The sequence below is a fragment of the Rhea pennata genome, chromosome 2 (assembly GCF_028389875.1).
Source record: "Rhea pennata isolate bPtePen1 chromosome 2, bPtePen1.pri, whole genome shotgun sequence".
Classification (NCBI taxonomy): Eukaryota; Metazoa; Chordata; class Aves; order Rheiformes; family Rheidae; genus Rhea; species Rhea pennata.
In genome coordinates this window covers 18526955-18545073 of record NC_084664.1, presented here as the reverse complement: position 1 = coordinate 18545073, position 18119 = coordinate 18526955, and the positions used below count along the sequence as shown (strand labels likewise).

The following is an 18119-nucleotide window of genomic DNA, read 5'->3' as shown; positions in this document are numbered from 1 at the left end:
AGACATTTGGCTTTTTGCTAGCATGTACTACTTAAATCACACAGGCAATAAATTAGACATTGATGGTAACAGGTAAGTCTTCTAAACTAATTCAGGGCTTTTTCCAATTTTTAGTTCTAAAAGCTTTCATCTCCTTTAATGCCAACAAAAAGGATGCAGATATTTTCTCACTGAAATTTTTTTTCAGAATTTATTGTTCTGTAATAGCCCTTATTTCACATTAAAGGACAGTTTCAGAGGCTGAAGAAAGCACTAACACTAAATGTTTAAGGGATGCAGTGTTTCCTCATGCAAAAATGTTATCTCTTAAAAAGGAGTCTATTGTTTTATTCATGCTTCAATAGGCATGGACTTAAATACTGAGCTATTTTAAAACTGTTTATGTTGGGGAGAGGGTTGCAACGCCCAACACTGCAGCTGCTAGACATCAGTGCGAGCACTGATCAGTTACATTTTTTCAGTTTTGACAACATAAATGAGGATGACTATCAACTTTTCTCTTCTCTGACAAATCCGTCTCTCTCTCTCTCTCATCTTCCTTCTTAAGCTTGTGGAAATGAAACAACAAAATTTTATCTTAAAGTAGACGTTTCTTAAATTAGTTCTTGTTTCCAGGAGCAGGAGAGAAAGTAAGAACAACCAAGAAACAGACCAAGCCAAAAAACATTTTTTAGAGGGGCAGCTTTCCATTGTCAAAAGTTTTAACTAGAAAAAGTTGAATTTTGAACACCTCCACTACAGAACACTAACTTTCAGAGGCAAGAGGGAGCTGGCTGCGGGTTTTTTGTTTGTTTTTTTAAAGAGTTAACTCTGAAAGAAGTATCGAGAAGTATTGGCTCAGGAACCTAGGCAAAAATCAAAAACGACACAAATGTACTACATAAGTTTAAACATCCAACCAGAATTTCATTTAATACATTTAGAAAATAATGTAATGAAACAAAATGCATTCAGATCACAAGTAGACAGCGTTTTGCCTAATTCATCACCAGGGAATATGAAAAATCCCTTAGTCTATTTAGTAACTGAACTGGAGAATGACCTAAGATACACGATGAACGTCCAGATCTTCATTCCTTTCTCCACCTCAGCATCCAAGGTCCTTCCAACCACCTCCCATTGCAGGATGGCCCTCAGCTACTCCTTTATTCTTTCACCCACCCAGTTCCTACATTCGCTCATCTTCCCTACAAAACCACTACAAAAGAAAATGGTACCTATTTCAGACACCTTACATATTAGATGCTTCAAAGCAAGCAGAACACCTGAGTATCACTGCTCCATCTGTTGTTCTTGGAAAAAACTTTTTTGTCACTGCAACTGGAGGCTATTAGTTATCTTATAACAGAACTGCTGCTCTGTTACAACTCAGCATTTGTGGGCAAGTAAATCACCAGCAATTGCTTGGAGTCACATGGGGCTCAAGTCCTTCCACCACACATAGGTGTTCCATAGGGAAGAACACACCATAATAGGTATCACTGCCTTCACATCCTGTATTGAAACTAGCCAAACTCCTCACCTGAAACTTACTCTCCAAATAAGGCTATTCTCAAGGCAAATATAAAACCAAACTAAAGCACCAAACAAACTGACAGAAATACGCAGTATAACTGTGACTGCTGCAGAAAATTTACAATATGTAGGTTTAAAAATACACATGCCTTAATATTTTAATGAAGCCCTCAAGCTTAGGATGGTCCAAAATACAGTCTAGCTACCTTTTTCTCCAAATCTTGCTTAACAGGATGAGTAGGATCTCTTGTAATGGAAGGGTTTGCAAACTTCTCCAGAACACTAATCAAGTCTCTGCTCTGCCATACCAGATCAGCTTGGAAAGGTCAGATCAGCTTGGCAAAGCTCAAAGTCAACATCAAGGGCTTAAGCCAACAAGCTGAGCTGTATGTACTCAGCTCTGTATCCTAAGGTGCAGTAAGTAACAATGTGACAGGCCACTCCAGACCCTCCGGTTATAGCTGAAAGACGACCATGACTGCAAAAAACATACATGCAGTTGGGCTGGCTTTTATCCAGCAGCCAGAGCAAAAGCCTCTCCTGGAGATGTTCACTGCCAGAATGTGCTCAGAGCAGCCCTTCCTCACCCCTAAGTAATTACTTACCTAAAGCCTCTCTGCTCTCAGCAAAAAAAGCAAAAGCTGAATTCATTTCTTCCCCTCCCCCCCAAAAAAGGCAAGTTTTCCATCTGTACAATTCTGTTCCAGTAGGTAGGCCATACCACTCCATCACCTGACATTTCCTGAGTGCTTTTTTATTAGTGCAGTACCTTCTTTACTGGAAGAAAGTGCTGAGTGGCCACTACTCAAGATAGGCAAACCAGTCATTTAACCTAAAGACTTTCTAGAAAACACACACTGAGAACTGAAAGAGTGTGGGCACTGCGTGGCAGAGGTCTGAGGTAGAACAGAATCTGCCTGCAGATCAGAAGAGCCATAGGATTTACTTCCAGAGTGTTTGTTACCAAAAAAAAAAAAAAAAAAAAGCCTTATCAAACTGTACCTTTCCTCATAGATACCTGCTCTATGTTGCAAAACGCCAAATTGATTAATTGACTGGCAATGCCTCAGAACTGCATTTCTGGGCAATACTTCCTCCATGGAAGTATTAGTTACACTAACTTCCCAGGTACATAAGTAGGTTAGGAATGAAGTCAAACTTATGTTTCCTAGACGCTGAAGTTCCTCAATATAATACACCTTGTCTTACAGACAGACTGGAAGATAGAAATTGTCCAGATGTACCACATACCAACCTGGTCATCATTATGATCTATGCAAAGGATTTACTAAAATTTGTATTTTGAGAGCGAACGCTCATCTCCATGCTTCACTGGCATGAGAAGTCATGACTGATACAGATGGCGAAGAAAAACACTCTGCAGATCTACTGAAATTTAGAAATAGGTCATCAAACAACTGTACAGCAGATTTTTAGGATATGTAATTGAAGCAGTCAAATGAAGACATTTTAAAGCAAATAGATGAGATAGTACGTGTGCATTATTTGCATCTAGTTTAGTTCTATAAAATTAGTCATCAGAAGTTCATTTGTAAACAAGGATTAGTTTCAGGAAAGACCAGTCAGCCAGGGAAACTACAAGTGACCTTGCTAAACACTCCTCAAGAGCTCTACAAAGCACTGATTGTTCAGAGTCTTTAGCAAACAGTCCATGTATCAGGTGACTGAACAGCTTTCAGCATACTGACTTCAATTCAAGCAAAGAACAGTAGAGTGGGTTAACACCTTTTGTTCTACTATCAAAAATTTTGGCTTTTTCCATGATTAGTAATTTCTCAATGGGTCACTGATATTAACAATAATCATTTAACACACTCCAGTTTTCAAACACGTAAGAGAAGATGTGGCAGTATAATAGAACATCTAAAGTTCGTGAAAGGCTTTGGCTATTACTTTGAAAATAGAGGTAGGAGTTCAGTTTGTTCGTATCCCTTACCCAGTCACCTCTTTGTAGGTGGTCATAATCTTAGCATTAAGAAATCAAGAAAAACGCCTGACAGAACAAGAAACTTTTCTCTACAGCAATTTTACTTCTTCCTACTTAACTGTTCTAGTAGCAGGTACTTTTTAAAATATGTGACACAGCTTTTAGCACTGTGTAGATTTTTATAATTACTACATTAACAAATATTTTAGAAATGTTTGTTACTAGTAAGGCCTTTTCACATGCATGAGAATCTTCTCCCTGCTGACATGCTCTAAGCCAACTATTGCATTACCATTTAACAGAAATATTTTAAAAGTCACAATTATTCTATAAGAACAGTAACTAGAGGTTAGCAGGGCCTCCAGGGAGATGGACAGCAGAAACCATACAGAAGTATTCTTTCAAGTATTTGGTATAAGGTGCACCACTAACATAGCACTCTTTGACCAGCAAAGGTTTCAAATTCGGCAGCCACACTGAGGAGTGTTCTAGGTTTAATCCTCAGATTCATTTATGAAACATCTCAAATAGGCACAGGACATAAAGCTAAGCAAAGATGCAATCAAATTTCAGTATGAATACATCACAGTGAACATTGGTTTAAGCCTACTTCAGAACTGCAATGTAAAGGTGAAATGGCTAAGTGAATTCTGTCCCTTCCTTCGCAGAGGTATTGGTGCCCACCTGATTATGAAGACAGCCACTTCTAGCTTGTTAACACAACAGGATTTGGGGGGCTGCATTATCACACAATGAGACAAGTCCTAGATCAGGTACAAGGTAGGCAGTAGCAGTAACTTCCCCCTCTCAGCAGCAGCCAGCTAGAATGAAGCTTCGGCTACAGGAACGCACTGGCCACTGAGAGAAACAGGCCTGCTCCTTCCTATCATCTCTTTCCATGCATTCTCAGCATCAGCTCTAGCAATACTGCAGTTGTTGTGCAAGACAGATCAGTTCAGTTATCCACTTGGCTTGGTTTGGACAGAATTTGTCTTAAACAGGAAGTGGCAAATATGTGAAACTCCTCTTCCTCCCCACACAGTTCACACAGCTTATGAAATTACACCCTGCAAGGGCATGAAAACAAATGAAACCATATTGCCACACCCACAGTAGCATAATACTGCTCACATAGTACTTCTACCTGCGCTTCCTTCAGAAAGAGGGCCTTTCTCTCTCTCCATCCCCCAGCTGCAGCTTCAGATCTTGGGATCTTGCTTTAAATCAAATATAATCCCAGCACTTCTTGAGAAAGGAACTGCTTTATTTTAATCGTGATCTCCATAACAAAATGGCTTTCATAAATATTAAAGCCTTATAGTTTTCTATGATTTTATTCAGAGAATTCAAAGTAGTCAAAATAAACTATCCAGCTCTTTATAATACAAAAAGGCAGACAATGCTCCTTCCAAAACCGTCGATCTTCTGTTAACAAAGAGGTTACCTGGGAGATATGGTTGATGGAAGACTCCATCCTCCGTAGCTGGGATGCTTGGATGTCCAGCAGTTGTAATACATTGTTGGCCAGTGCATTGATCTGATAAGCAACACTGGCTAGAGATTGAGTTGTGTAGGCTTTGGTCTCTTCTAATGCTTTCCTTTTATCTGGAGCCTGTAAGACAAAAGAATGAGAAGCTTGCTCAAGGCCAGAAAAAGTGTGTGCTGGAGGAAGGACGGAAACAAAAAAAGTACAACCTATATTTAGAAAAATCTGTAACCCAGAAGACCTGATTGTGCAGCCAGACAAGGCACTCAATCTGAGTTCACACTAAAGAAATTTTTATAAAAAAGACAAAGAATTTGAAAAATATTTAACCATAATATTATTACATGCCAAGAAACAGTTATTTCAGCAGGAAAACCAAAATTTCATGCTTTTACAGCAGAGTTTCTAGAGTCATCCTTTCTCTTCAGAAGTCTCCAATTCCCCAGAACCATGAAACATAGTTTTTACCACCTCTTAAGAGGTCACACAGCCCAAGCCAATTAAAGGTGGAAAAATATTTTCCCACAGTTGGGCGTCCCCCACTGTACGTGCTTTCTACAAAGCCAACCCACCCACTGTGCCAGCTGCTACTCTCCCCAGTCCAGGACAGGGCGAGCTGAGCATCAGGACGGTAGGCAGAGAAGGCTCCTGTATGCAGGAGTCTGGGTGAAATCATCCCTCTTCACAAGAGAGCCTAATAAACCTTCTCTACAGCTGAGAAAATTCATCTTTAACCAAGAAGACACAAACACATCTGACCCTTTGAAAGGTCAGAAAAGGGCAGAGATTCCTCCTGAAGGAAAATAGAAGGAAAGGGAAGGATCATTTTTGTATCACAACTATAGCTCTGTTGCTTCCTTCCCATTTCCGTTGCTACAGTTAAGCCTTCAATCCTTCTTGAAACAACATTCCTCTAGTAACAGCAGCGAGATTCACACATCTCCTCTCTACCACAGGAAGATGCTTTTTTGTTGAGCATCTGCCTTCTCAAGTTTGTTTGGACAATGAAGCAGGCTGGTTTTTAACATATTCCACCCGTGGCGCTCCCACCTTATTTGCTCAGGCACCAGTAATCCACGACACCAGCTCCTCACTCTGTCCCACCACAGAGTCAGTGAGGCTCACCTCAGCCTCCTCGTCCTTGTTATCCCTCTGTACTGTCCCAAGGCAAGGCCTAGCCTCTTGCTCTTCCCCACCCAGCCCTGCCCAACCTAGCCCTTCCCTATGCAAAGCACAGGCCACACTTGCTGCCTTGAAGGCAGGGTCCCACTCCTGCGCCCCCAGCCAGGTGTGCCAGGCCAGGCAGCAGCCCAACTCCTGCAGCAGGTGCGAACAGAGGAGCCAGACAAGCGGCGCTGCATTAAGCAGGTTACTATCCTCAATCAGCAACTGCTTAGGTCACAGCACTTGAATTGCAGAGCACAAGTCCCATTCTCAGCAGGAGAACGGGAGCTACCAATGCCACCTCCACCCTGAATATACATACACCACTCTGAAGTGCTCCACGATTTGGGAGCTTCCAATATAGACTCTCTACTTCAGCTGTTACTTAACTCACGAACTGCAGCTATCCAGAATTTTCTTTCCCCCCTCCTTGTAGAAAAGGTGCACCGCGCAGGGAAGGATTCTCAGTAGATGAGTCAGTAGTAGCACAGCTTCTTCTGCACTTTATTTATTTGTAGAACATTCTCAGCAACCCAAAGGAAGAATCTGTATTAAACAGTATCTTCCAATTGGACTTCTGTTTATCTTTATTTTCAATTTATTTTAAAAGTACAGGAGACAGTCTTATGCAACATATAGTTACAGTATTAAGCACAGCAGTCAGGAAATAAAAAAATTCAGTTTGCACTCAACTCAGCTCTGTCTTTTCCAGCTTCCATGCACTTAGCTTAAATACTGCCTCAGACTCCATCTCTACATTTTAGCTTAACATCCAGAAGTGTTATATCTGCCTCTGCTTCTAGGGAACTGGAAGGCAAGCCACACACATACATTATAAAGTTGCAGCATGATGGAAGCACAGCAATACAAGCCTTGTCTGCCATTTCAGTTAAAAAAAAAAAAAAAAAAAAGTGAATTCCCCTCACCTAACCAAGAAATTTGGTTCACATATTCATGATTTATAGCGCAGCAGGTTTTTGACACTTACTAGAACAGTAGAACAGTTAGGTAATGCTATCTTTCACAAATTGGTTCACATATAGATACCTTCCATAGCACAAAGCAGCAAGAACAGTTTAATGCAATCTGTTCTCAAAGGAAAGAACAGTTATTGCATGTACTGCCTAAAGCCAGGATGTGTCGAAAACCCCACTTTTACTTCTGAATGTTAACAAATATGCCTTTTAACCAAACAATATTTACATTTCTATCCATCAAAAAACACTACTAAGAGTTATTTTCTTGTTTCAAGAACAAGGACCTGTTGAACAGCTGCTAAAGGTTCAAGAAGCGAGTTTCCCTATGCACCCTGGTTATCCATAGAGGTATTTTAAACTTCAAACCATCAGTGGAAGTGATTTTCAAAACACTATCCTACTAAGTTGGAGCCTTAGGAAACCAACAGATGATTTTTACTTGAACTTCCACCAGTATGGGCAACAGCAAAAGCACAGGTAGCGGTTTCAAAGCTGTCCGAGATAAAAGGCTTAATGAAACAGAAACAGCTAATGAGAAGCCAGTTGCCATAATTCTAACCTTATATTCACTCAAGTGCAGGTCTGTAGCCTTTACTCAAGCAGTTTTCTTAAGAAGTTTCAACAAAATAGTGTTAGGCTGAACACTAACAGGTTACAAGTCACAGCACTCAATTACTGGGTGACCGCGTGCTATCAAATGAGAACTTCAGCTTATAAAAAGCCTTTTTTCCTCTAATGATTTGTTGATCAAATGCCTTGTCCTCATCTGACTAAGCACCTAAAGTTTTAGCTATTTTCCCAAATGACTGTTTTGGCAGCAGGATTAGAAAAACATAGTTGTGATGCTGAATGTATTTTCTGTCCTAGCTGAATTAGGTTAGGGTAATTTTCAAGCTCTGTAAATAACTCAGGCAATTTCATTTTGCAGTTTCCATAACAGTTTCGATTAAAAATAACTTGATATGTAGTAGTTGCCTGCATTGTTTAATTAGGACTGCTGGCACCTGTAAGATAGAAGCTTAAAGCTCTATAGCATGCAAAATGTGTAAGAATCATAGAATCAGTAAGGTTGGAAGGAACCTCTGGAGATCATCTAGTCCAACACCCCCTGCTCCAGCAGGGTCACCTAGAGCATGTTAGACAGGGTTGCATCCAGGTGGGCCTTGAAGATCTCCGGAGAAGGAGACTCCACAACCTCTCTGGGCAACCTCTGCCAGTGCTCCGTCACTCTCACAGTGAAGAAATTCCCCCTCACGCTCAGGCAGAACTTCCTGTGCTTCAATTTCTGCCCATTGCCTCTTGTCCTGGGACAACTGAGAAGAGGTTGTTCCCATCCCCTTGACACCCTCCCTTCAGGTACTTGTACACATTGATAAGATCCCCCCTCAGTCTTCACTTCCCCAGGCTGAAGAGGCCCAGCTCTCACAGACATTCCTCGTAGGGCAGGTGCTCCAGCCCTCTGATCATCTGCGTAGCCCTACACTGGACTCTCTCCAGTAGCTCCACATCTCTCTCGTCCTGGGGAGCCCAGAACTGGACACAGTACTCGAGATGAGGCCTCCCCAGGGCTGAGTAGAGGGGCAGGATCACCTCCCTCCACCTGCTGGCAACACTCTTCCCAGTGCACCCCAGGAGACCATTGGCCTTCCTGGCCACAAGGGCACATTGCTGGCTCATGGTCAACCTGTCATCCACCTGCACTCCCAGGTCCTTCTCTGCAGAGCTGCTCTCCAGAAGGTCAGCCCCCAGCTTGTACTGGTGCCTCGGGTTATTTTTCCCTAGGTGCAGGACTCTGCACTTGCCCTTGTTGAACCTCATGAGGTTCCTCTCCGCCCACTTCTCCAGCCTGTCCAGGTCTCTCTGAATGGCAGCACAGCCCTCAGGTGTGTCAGCCACTCCTCCCAGCTTGGTATCATCCGCAAACTTGCTGAGGGGGCACTGTCCCCAGAAGAGCCTGCCCAGAAGGTCTCTAATCCTTTCCTCCTCAACCAAAGGAAAGTCTTCCCTTCTCCAGACTTTCTCCCTCACGCCAGGCTGCAGGATTCTTGAGGGCTGCCCCTAGCAGTGAAGACTGAAGCAAAGGCGGCATTCAGTAATTCTGCCTTCTCTGTATCCCTTGTCACCAGGGACTCTGCCCCATTCAGTAGCGGGCCCACATTTTCCCCAGTCCTCCTCTTGCTACTGATGTATTTGAAGAAGCCCTTCCTATTGTCCTTGACATCCCTTGCCAGACTCAATTCCAGCTGGGCCTTAGCCTTCCTCGCCGCATCTCTACATACTCTGACTGCATTTCTATAATTCTCCCAAGTAGCCTGTCTCTTCTTCTACATTCTGTGTACTTTCTTCTTCTGCCTGAATTTGGCCAAGAGCTCCTTGCTCACCCATGCAGGTCTCCTGCCCCTTTTGCTGCACTTCTTACTCATAGGGATGCACCACTCTTGAGCTTGGAAGAAGTGATGTTTGAATGAAGAATGAAGCCAAGAGCTATGTAGCAGCAATGAGAGGGAGCAATAAGCTCTCTCTCTCTCTCTCTTTTTAAGCAAAAAAGAGAAGTGGTTTAAATGTTAATGCACGTTTACATTCTTTCAGATACTTCAGTACGATACTTATCTTCAGAATTTTTAAAAGGCACGGTACAAAGGGAATTTTAAACGGCTCGTTTTTCCTAACAGGAGTTGAGAATTACTTTATAATTTTTTATTAAACTACAAAGATGCTGTTGTTTCCCCAGTCTGATATAAGGAGAAGTTTAAGAGCCCTTTAGTAGCAAAATGAAAATTCCTTAAATCTCAATAACATTACAGCTTTTGAAATTTCCCTCTTAAAAAGCAAAAAGCCCACCTGTATTTCTTGTCCACTCTTAAATCATGTGACTAAGGCAAAACTGCAGTTTGACACTGTTTTCACATAATTAGATTTACTACTAAAAAAAGAAAGTCCCTCCTATTATCCAAGCAAGTACACAAAGAAACAGCCAAATTAGCACGGCATTACACACTGCATATCATGTATTCTCATCAAATACAAACCTGCATCATAAAGCTTCCTTACAAATACTGTACATAATTACTATACTGGAGTGAAAACTGACTCCACACTGAAACAATTGCCACAGTAAGGGGAGAATAAGAGCTTATTTACTGATTCCTTAATTCAGCCATGCCTCAAGGTCAAACAATCTGTCCATCATTCAGTAGCTGATCTTTCCAAGTTGCATACAGTCAGCCAATTTTTTTTTCCCCCTCTCCAGACTGCCACCCACACAGGCACATCCCCAAAATCAATGTCTGTGCAGTGTTCAAACTATCTGCTCTTCCAAATTTTCATCTCAGCCAATTCCCATAGTCTTCTAGTTCATGCAGCACACAACTAAATGTACAAGATTCCTCCAAATCACATCAGCTCATGCTGGAAAGCATTTTAGGAAACCAGTCATTCTGTTGCAAACACACTGGTCTCATTATTTTTTCTCTGACTTCTGCTTCCTCTCTCTCTTTCCTCTTCAGTCCTACTTATTGAGCTTGAAATTCCCCATAAGAAAACATGCCCCACTGGAAGAGCTGGCTCCATTTGCCAAGGGTCGGCATGCAGCTCACCAGATCACACCAAGAGATGCAATTCCAGCAGGCATGAATTAGTTTGCCTCTTCAGTGTTTTTCACTTCCATCTGTTGGAATATGTGCAACCTCAGTTATAGAAAAAAGCCCACACACGACAAACTACTAATAGAGCACTGCCCTAAAGCAGCCCAGTAATCACTAAGCTAAACAGAGCTGTTAATTATTCAGGGCCCACTACCTTGTCAGATGCCTAGCATTCTAGGCAAGGGCCTGGTCACTCTGTAATCAAGCTACAGCAACAGATTTACATTGTGTTATATGCTTTTACTATTATTGCCAACGCACACTTAATGAATTCAGCAGTGCACTACATTTGTATTTGCTTCAAAATAACCACAAGATAGTAATTTAGTTTTGTACCTTAGTTGGCTTCCCCACTTAAAAAACAACTTTTCCTGCCTTTCATCAACTGATTAAGAATAAAAATGAGATTCCTACTGTCAGTTACCACGTATACTTAGTAGCCTTTATCACGCATCAGCAAGCACAAGATGCAACTCTTCCACTTAAACTTTAACAATCATGAAGATCAGTAATACAATATTTCCAACAGAAAACTATTCAAGTGTTTTGTTTGATTTGTCATTACTTGTCATTTTGTTTTACTTTTCCATTCCTGAACTTGGGGCCAGGGAGTAAGGGAATTTCTGAAGCTCAAGATTTTAATTACCAAGAGCTTGCAAGCTATTAATAGCAACATATTAGTCACTGAACATATGTATTGCCTACCCAAAGCCTTCTCTCCAGGGGACTGGCAGTCAATCCTTGCACTGATGGTAAAAAGGAACAGACTATCCAACACACCTTTCCCTGCACATAGCAGGGTCAAAAAGATGTATCAAAGTTCTTAATCATCTAAGGCACTGATTGTTGCAGGAGTACAAAGGAAGCTAAGATGGCGAGGCACACAGGGATGCTTAACCATTTACAACAGTTCTAAAACCTGAAATCCCTCATAGCACAGTAACATCCACAATTAAAAACAAGATGATGAGACTTTCAAGTCCGTTCACTCAATAGCAGTTTTTCTTATCTACTGAGGGGGAAATCCTCAATAGAAACAGTCAGAGCAGCATCTCCAATTCAGCTCAACTGAACTTCCAGCAGCTACAAGAAAAAAAAATACATTGGTATGAAATAATACCTAGTCTGTTAAGTTTCTCCAAGATAAGATGAAGTACTCAGCTGCAGCAAATGCAGAAGAACTGGAGGAACTTGAATCTTTTCTCCTCAGGTGAACACCTTGCACAACAAAGCTGACATTTGCACAGGGCACCAGACGATAAAGTAATTGCCACCACAGCAACAGCCACATCACAAGCCACATGCAAGATCCCAGTATGTATCTCTTTAGAAACACTACTTTGACCAAAAAAAAAAAAAAAAAAAAAAAAAAAGGACTGGTCAGCTATTCCATCCCAAAGGTCAAAGCCACGTACCAAATTTTTCCTATTTAGCAGACATATAGAACAGTAGAAAACACTGCTTATGATTTACAAACTCAGCTTCAGACAGGCCCTTCCCCCAAATCCTGTATATGCTACATAATCAGCTAGAAGCAAATCCTTCATTTCCATCAATAATATTCCCCTGACCAGTCCTGAATAGCCTTGATGGCAAATTAGCATTTCTATGGGCTGAGACCAATTTAGCCAATCTGCCTGTGTCCTTGTAGATCTTCTTTAGCTGAAAGCTTTTCATTCTGTTGATTAACTTTAAAATGAAGAGTCTTGATTTTTCTAATAGTTATCTCTTTTGAAGAAGGATAGAGGAAGAAAAATCTCTTCATTAAGGGGAGAAGTTCAATCCAAAATAGAATTTAAGTGACAAGCATATATTATACACACACACACACGTTATATACACCATAATGGTCAAAATTTAGGAGTCTTTGATAGTAAGAAATGCAAGACGAATGTGTACATTAACTAACATTAAAAAAAGCGTGCTAAATTTTCTCTGATATGGACTCATCAGATCCCAGCCCATTCTGGCCTGTATATACACAAGGGATTGTCTTTGAGGTCAAGCTTCTGGTAACTACCTCACTTTCATACATGTTTTTACTTCAACTCACTCCATAAGATGTAGCATCTGCAATACTCTGATGCAAGTTTAATAGGTCTGTAAAGGAAGATAGAAGTAGCTTTAAAAAATGATTATTTTACAGTAAATAACTCCCCACCCACCCCACCCCCCAAAAAAAACCCTAAGGAATTCCATTTTAATCCATGCCATGAACACTATAGCAAGAAACTAATCTATCCAATGGGAGAGCAATTCACAAAGCAATGTCGACTCTGACAGATGGAGCCTGGGAAGATATGTGCCAGCTGCTCTGTTAGCAGCATTTTCTGCCCAACACAGCAAATAGCGTTCATGTTGGCTCTGGACTAAACTATTCCCCTTATTAAAAAACAAAACCCTATATATATTGTTGAAAGCAAACTTTTCATTTCTCCTGCCAAATCCAACAGAGGAGATGTCACAGTAAACATACACGTTGGCACAACACATTGTTAATATTTCAGTTATAGTCTGTGCACACAACGAAATAGCATGCAACACTGAACGAAAACGACAGAAGCAGACGTGCCCACGTGTCATTTTCACACAAACCTCGCACATCCAATGAATAAGACTTCAAAAGGCTGCATATGCAGCAAGCCTAACAAATTTGGTCTACTGGGTCTTATTTTCTGTTTTACATAATTTAGACAACATAAGCTCCAGGGCAGAAACCGTATCTTCCAGTTCAGCAAAGCACTACACATTAGCATTTACAGTTGCTTCAAAACTCTTTCCTATTTGCTTGCAGTGTCTATGATTTACCTCATGACATCAGTTGATTACCCAAATTTCTTCAGAGCCAACAAAGTGACACTTGACTCTGGGGATACTACCCACAGTTTAAAATACTAATTCCATCCTCAGTTTACCAGACAATAAAAAGAGCCCTTTGCACTTCTCCAGCAATTTTACTTCTTTAACACTAATCAAACCACCCAGCACTTTGGAGCATATGAATGTTACAGCCTGCTAGATAACCGATAACATGGGATTAAAGAACTTATGTTCCAAGAACTTTGATATCATTTGTTTCCTTATACACTGTCCTTGGAATATTGATCTTTCGTTTTCTGTTACTAATGGGGCTTGAAATTAAAATTGTTTTCTGTTTACTTTGCCTATGTTATAACATTACCCATAATTTTTAGCTCATCTAACAAGACAGGCTCACTAGTATGTTCAAGAACCAGAGAAGAGTAAGGTAGAGAACCATTCTTTTTTTGTTTTTTTTTTTTTTTTTGTTTTTTTGTTTTTTTGTTTTTTTTTTGTTTTTTTTTGTTTTTTTTTGTTTTGGTGGGAGGGGGGAGGTGAGGGTAATAGGAGGAAGGAAAAGCTTTTATCAGTTTCATTAATATCTTCCTTGTCACATAGTGGTAGCAATGCAGAACCTAACTGGAGTGAATAATTAAGGACTGGGTGGGTTCTCAAGTCATGCAAGCCTTTGATCTGAGACAACTCAGAGCATCAGTTTTGGGGCAAAGCTCTCTGGCTCATACTGTATGAAAAATAAACATTTATCATAATAATAATGACAACAGTTTCTTCTCAGAATTTTATTTGCCTCTTCAGTTTGCTCTCAAAGAATGGAACTTGCACACTCAAAAGTTATCATTTGGTTTTGATAAATCAGACTGAAGGAGTAAGTCTAGACTATTACAGTAAATCTGTATCTGAAGACACGCAACGTGCTAAAATTCTATGTCCTTTTTATTAGTGAGCTGCCAACATTATCTCTCATTCCAGATCCTCTCCCCCTAGTCCTCCCCATCCTCCTTGCAGGCCTGGAGGCACACCAGACAGCACTGAGCAGGCAAGGTTAAAACCACATGGATTTAGCATAAAGGATCGAATTACAGTGTCACCTCACTTGACCGTGTTCAGGTATCACAGATTACATTTCAACATTGCTCTGACCCCATACAACAGGGTAGCCTCAACTACTGTGAGACAGCTACGTATTAAAGATCAGTATCTGCAAAAGGGTTCATTCAAAAGCAAGCAGGCTCAAAGCTATGCTCTGCCAGGCAATGGCATCCTCCGTATGCAAGGGATATCTCAAGACAGAAGGGATGGAAGGGGGAAGGAGGCATGGAAGTCATCAGCACACCTCTTAAGCTCCAGCATGAATCTCAAGGCATTAAAACATAGAGCCAAGAATTATTCAGGCCTTCCAAAGTCCAGCAAACACAGACTGCAAAGATATTCTAATCCAGAGAGAGTTCCCTTGTTTGAGAGTCACTATTGACACTCAGCCTCCAAAACAGAAGCTATCCAGATATTACAGTTAAGGCAGTTCCCAAACATCCAAGTATTTTGAAAGCAAAGAAGAAAATAGCGACCATTCAAGTGTGAACTTCTCACCAGTAGTTCACAAAGCATTACTTTTTGAATGCAAAGTAATTTCACAAAATACTTTGAATTACTTTGTGAATGCACTGGAATGCATTACTGCTCACAAAGCACTACTTCGTAATGCTACGTTCTCAATTTAGGTTTTCTTTGATTTGAACAAATATCAAATGTAGTAGCCACGTAGTGCACACCTAACCATAATTAAAAATTCACTCATCTTTGTGGCCTACAAATATTTTTATATATTTAGTTCATATGCCTTATTATTTTCTTTTCCCCAAATGACCCAATTTCTGCTTCTCTTCTTTCTTAAAGAGACCATGTCTGAAAAACAAGGGATTTGACAGATTTGAGGTTTGTTAAAAAAAATTTTTTTGAACAGTAAAAAAACTTTCTCAGATCTAGAGGTTCTTTACAGAATAAACATCTCTTAGTTACAATACTATAAAAATGAGAGTCTCCCTGGGATGGAATTACTGTAGATTGCTTAGAGCTTCAATGATCAATATATTCACTCCATCATGAGACCATCCCACAGCCTGTGCAGATCCCCCAGCATTGGTACAACGTGCCTGGCCCCAGAACCCAGTGGATCTCTCAGCTTGACAGTAATTTTTTTCCCCCTGCGAGGCATAGCCACATACAGCAAACAGGCTCTACAGGGATCTCATGGTAATAAAGTAATGGACTGCAATAGGAGGACTGATTGCTTTTACAAGAACTGGCAGATAAGTGAAGAAAATCAACCTAGTTTCTATCCAGTCACATTAACAGTCACTAACATTGCTTAGGCTTTTGAGTACTCTTGGAGCTGACTGTATACTTTATTATCTGATGGAGCTTGTGAGCACCTTGTCGCCCAGCTTGCTAGAGCACCGGGGAGGACACAGCAGTGGAGCAGCCCATGGGGGCAGGGCACCCTGGCATAGCCAACTGCTTTAAACTTGTGATGGCCTCTCCCCGCTGCGAGACGGGCAGAGGAAGGAGTCCAAGCAAACTGTGGGCCAATTAAATCCGCTGACATGGTTTAGCTACCATGGATAAGATTCTTACTAGGATGTAATCAGAAGCAAACAAGGCTGGGACTGGAATAACTACATTTTAGAAGCTTCACTTGAAATTGGTTAATTTAAAACAGCAAAAAGTGGCTGAGTCCATAGCAAAAAACGTTATACCCTAAGAACATACTCTCAATTTCACTAAAGAACAAACAGTATTTATATGCTAATGAAATCCTTCATAAACAGGGGGACAAAAGAGAGAAAGCTTCTTATCAAGTACAGTGTAAACACTGAAGACATATCCAAAGCAAACCTGGAGAATGATCTTTTTACATCTCCTCTCCTAACTAGCTCTCATAAGAGAAAGCATGATTTCCAGCTTCTCACCTTGTCATCTTTGAAAGGAAATAGGAAAAAAAAAAAAAAAAAAAAAAAAAAAAAAAAACTTTTCTATTCTAAACCACCACAGAAATTCATTCTCCTAATCACCAAAGAAGGATTTTCTTATCATCATGAAGGGTTGCATTTTCCACATCCATTATCCACAGCGATGATGTTATTTTCCTTGTCTCAACTTCTGCAGTTTTCAGTTTGCATTTAGTCGCTTTCTGAGGATGTAAGAAGGTAAATGAGTATCTTTTGCTCATTATTTATAGTCTCCATTTGCATAATTCCTTCACAACTGCTCCATTAAACACCTCTTCTCCTCTGAGGCCAATTTTAAAGGGCTTCCTGCTTTATGACACTGACAGGTATGACTCACAGTATTCCCGCATTCACTTCCCCAGGCCTAGTGGAGTACTACTTACAGCCAGTAAGTATCCACTTCAGTTCATACTCCTCCCCTACCAATGGTGCTGCAGTAACCTCTAGCAGCAAGCTGTAAAAAAACTAAAGCTACTTCTCTAGCATTCAGCTACAGACAGCATGCAAAAATAAATTGTATTTGCGCTTATTGCTGTCCTTCTGCTACCATGTCACAGGGAGCATGACAGAGTGGCTGAACAGGGACATGAAGAGAAGGAAGGTTACAAACTCTGCTGGGGACAAACTGACTGGAGCTCTCAGAAAGGAAAAAAAAATAAAAATCTTGGGGGGTCCTAGTGGACAAGTTGACCATGAACCAGCAGTGTGCCTTTGCAGTAAAGAAGGTCAACAGCCTCCTAGGCTGCATTAGGCAAAGGGTTACCAACAAGCTCAGAGAGGGGATCCTTGTCCTCTACTCAGCACTCATGAAACATCTGGAGCACTGGGTCCACTCCTTGGCTCCCCAGTACAAGACAGACATAGACCTGCTGGAGCAAGTCTGGCAAAGTGTCACAAAGATGATTACAAACTCTTCTCAGTGGTGCCCAGTGACAGGATGAGAAACAACGGCCACAAATTGCAATGTAGAAAAGCTTAAGGGTTTTAATTGTAAGGGTGATCCAACACCAAACAAGGTTGCAAAGTCTCCATCCTTAGAGATGCCCAAAACCTGACTGGATACTGTTCAGAGCAACCTAATCTAGGTGATCCTACATTGAGCAGAGACTGGACTAGATTACCTCTAAAGGTGCCTTCCAACCTCAGCAATTCTGTGAGCTCTCCATCTTCCTGTGCCTTTAACCCTAACAGTAATTTACACATTTAAGAACCCCAATCTGCTTTTGAACCATACCCCACATCAGTGTCATTTAATGTTAGTAAGGCAGTAAGTTATTCAACATAGAGTATTCCTTATTAAATCTTAAATCCTTCCCATGCCTGAGAAACAAGCTTGAAGCCCCCATACCTTCCACATTCAGGACCAAACCCAACTTTTCTCTCCTCAGCTGAGTATCACACACAGAGCCATATGAAAATTAGCAGTAACTTTTCTACTTTGCTCAATCTTCAGGTACCATATACCTGCATCCTTGGCTTCCCTCCCCAGTAATCAAGTCTCTTTCATAATTACAACAAATGCCCCTCTCAACCTCCGAACACTCAATATTCACTGCACAA

At 40.9% G+C, this 18119-nt stretch overlaps 1 protein-coding gene across 6 annotated transcripts in view; it reads right to left on the bottom strand.

The window, feature by feature from the left end:
- ABI1 (abl interactor 1) overlaps positions 1 to 18119 on the bottom strand; it is an 85442-nt gene that overhangs the window by 56040 nt on the left and 11283 nt on the right. For all 6 annotated transcript variants that reach the window (XM_062569009.1, XM_062569007.1, XM_062569008.1 and 3 more), the window contains exon 2: positions 4908 to 5075. In XM_062569009.1, the coding sequence (XP_062424993.1) occupies positions 4908 to 5075 (168 nt within the window). The remainder of the gene's footprint in view (positions 1 to 4907; positions 5076 to 18119) is intronic.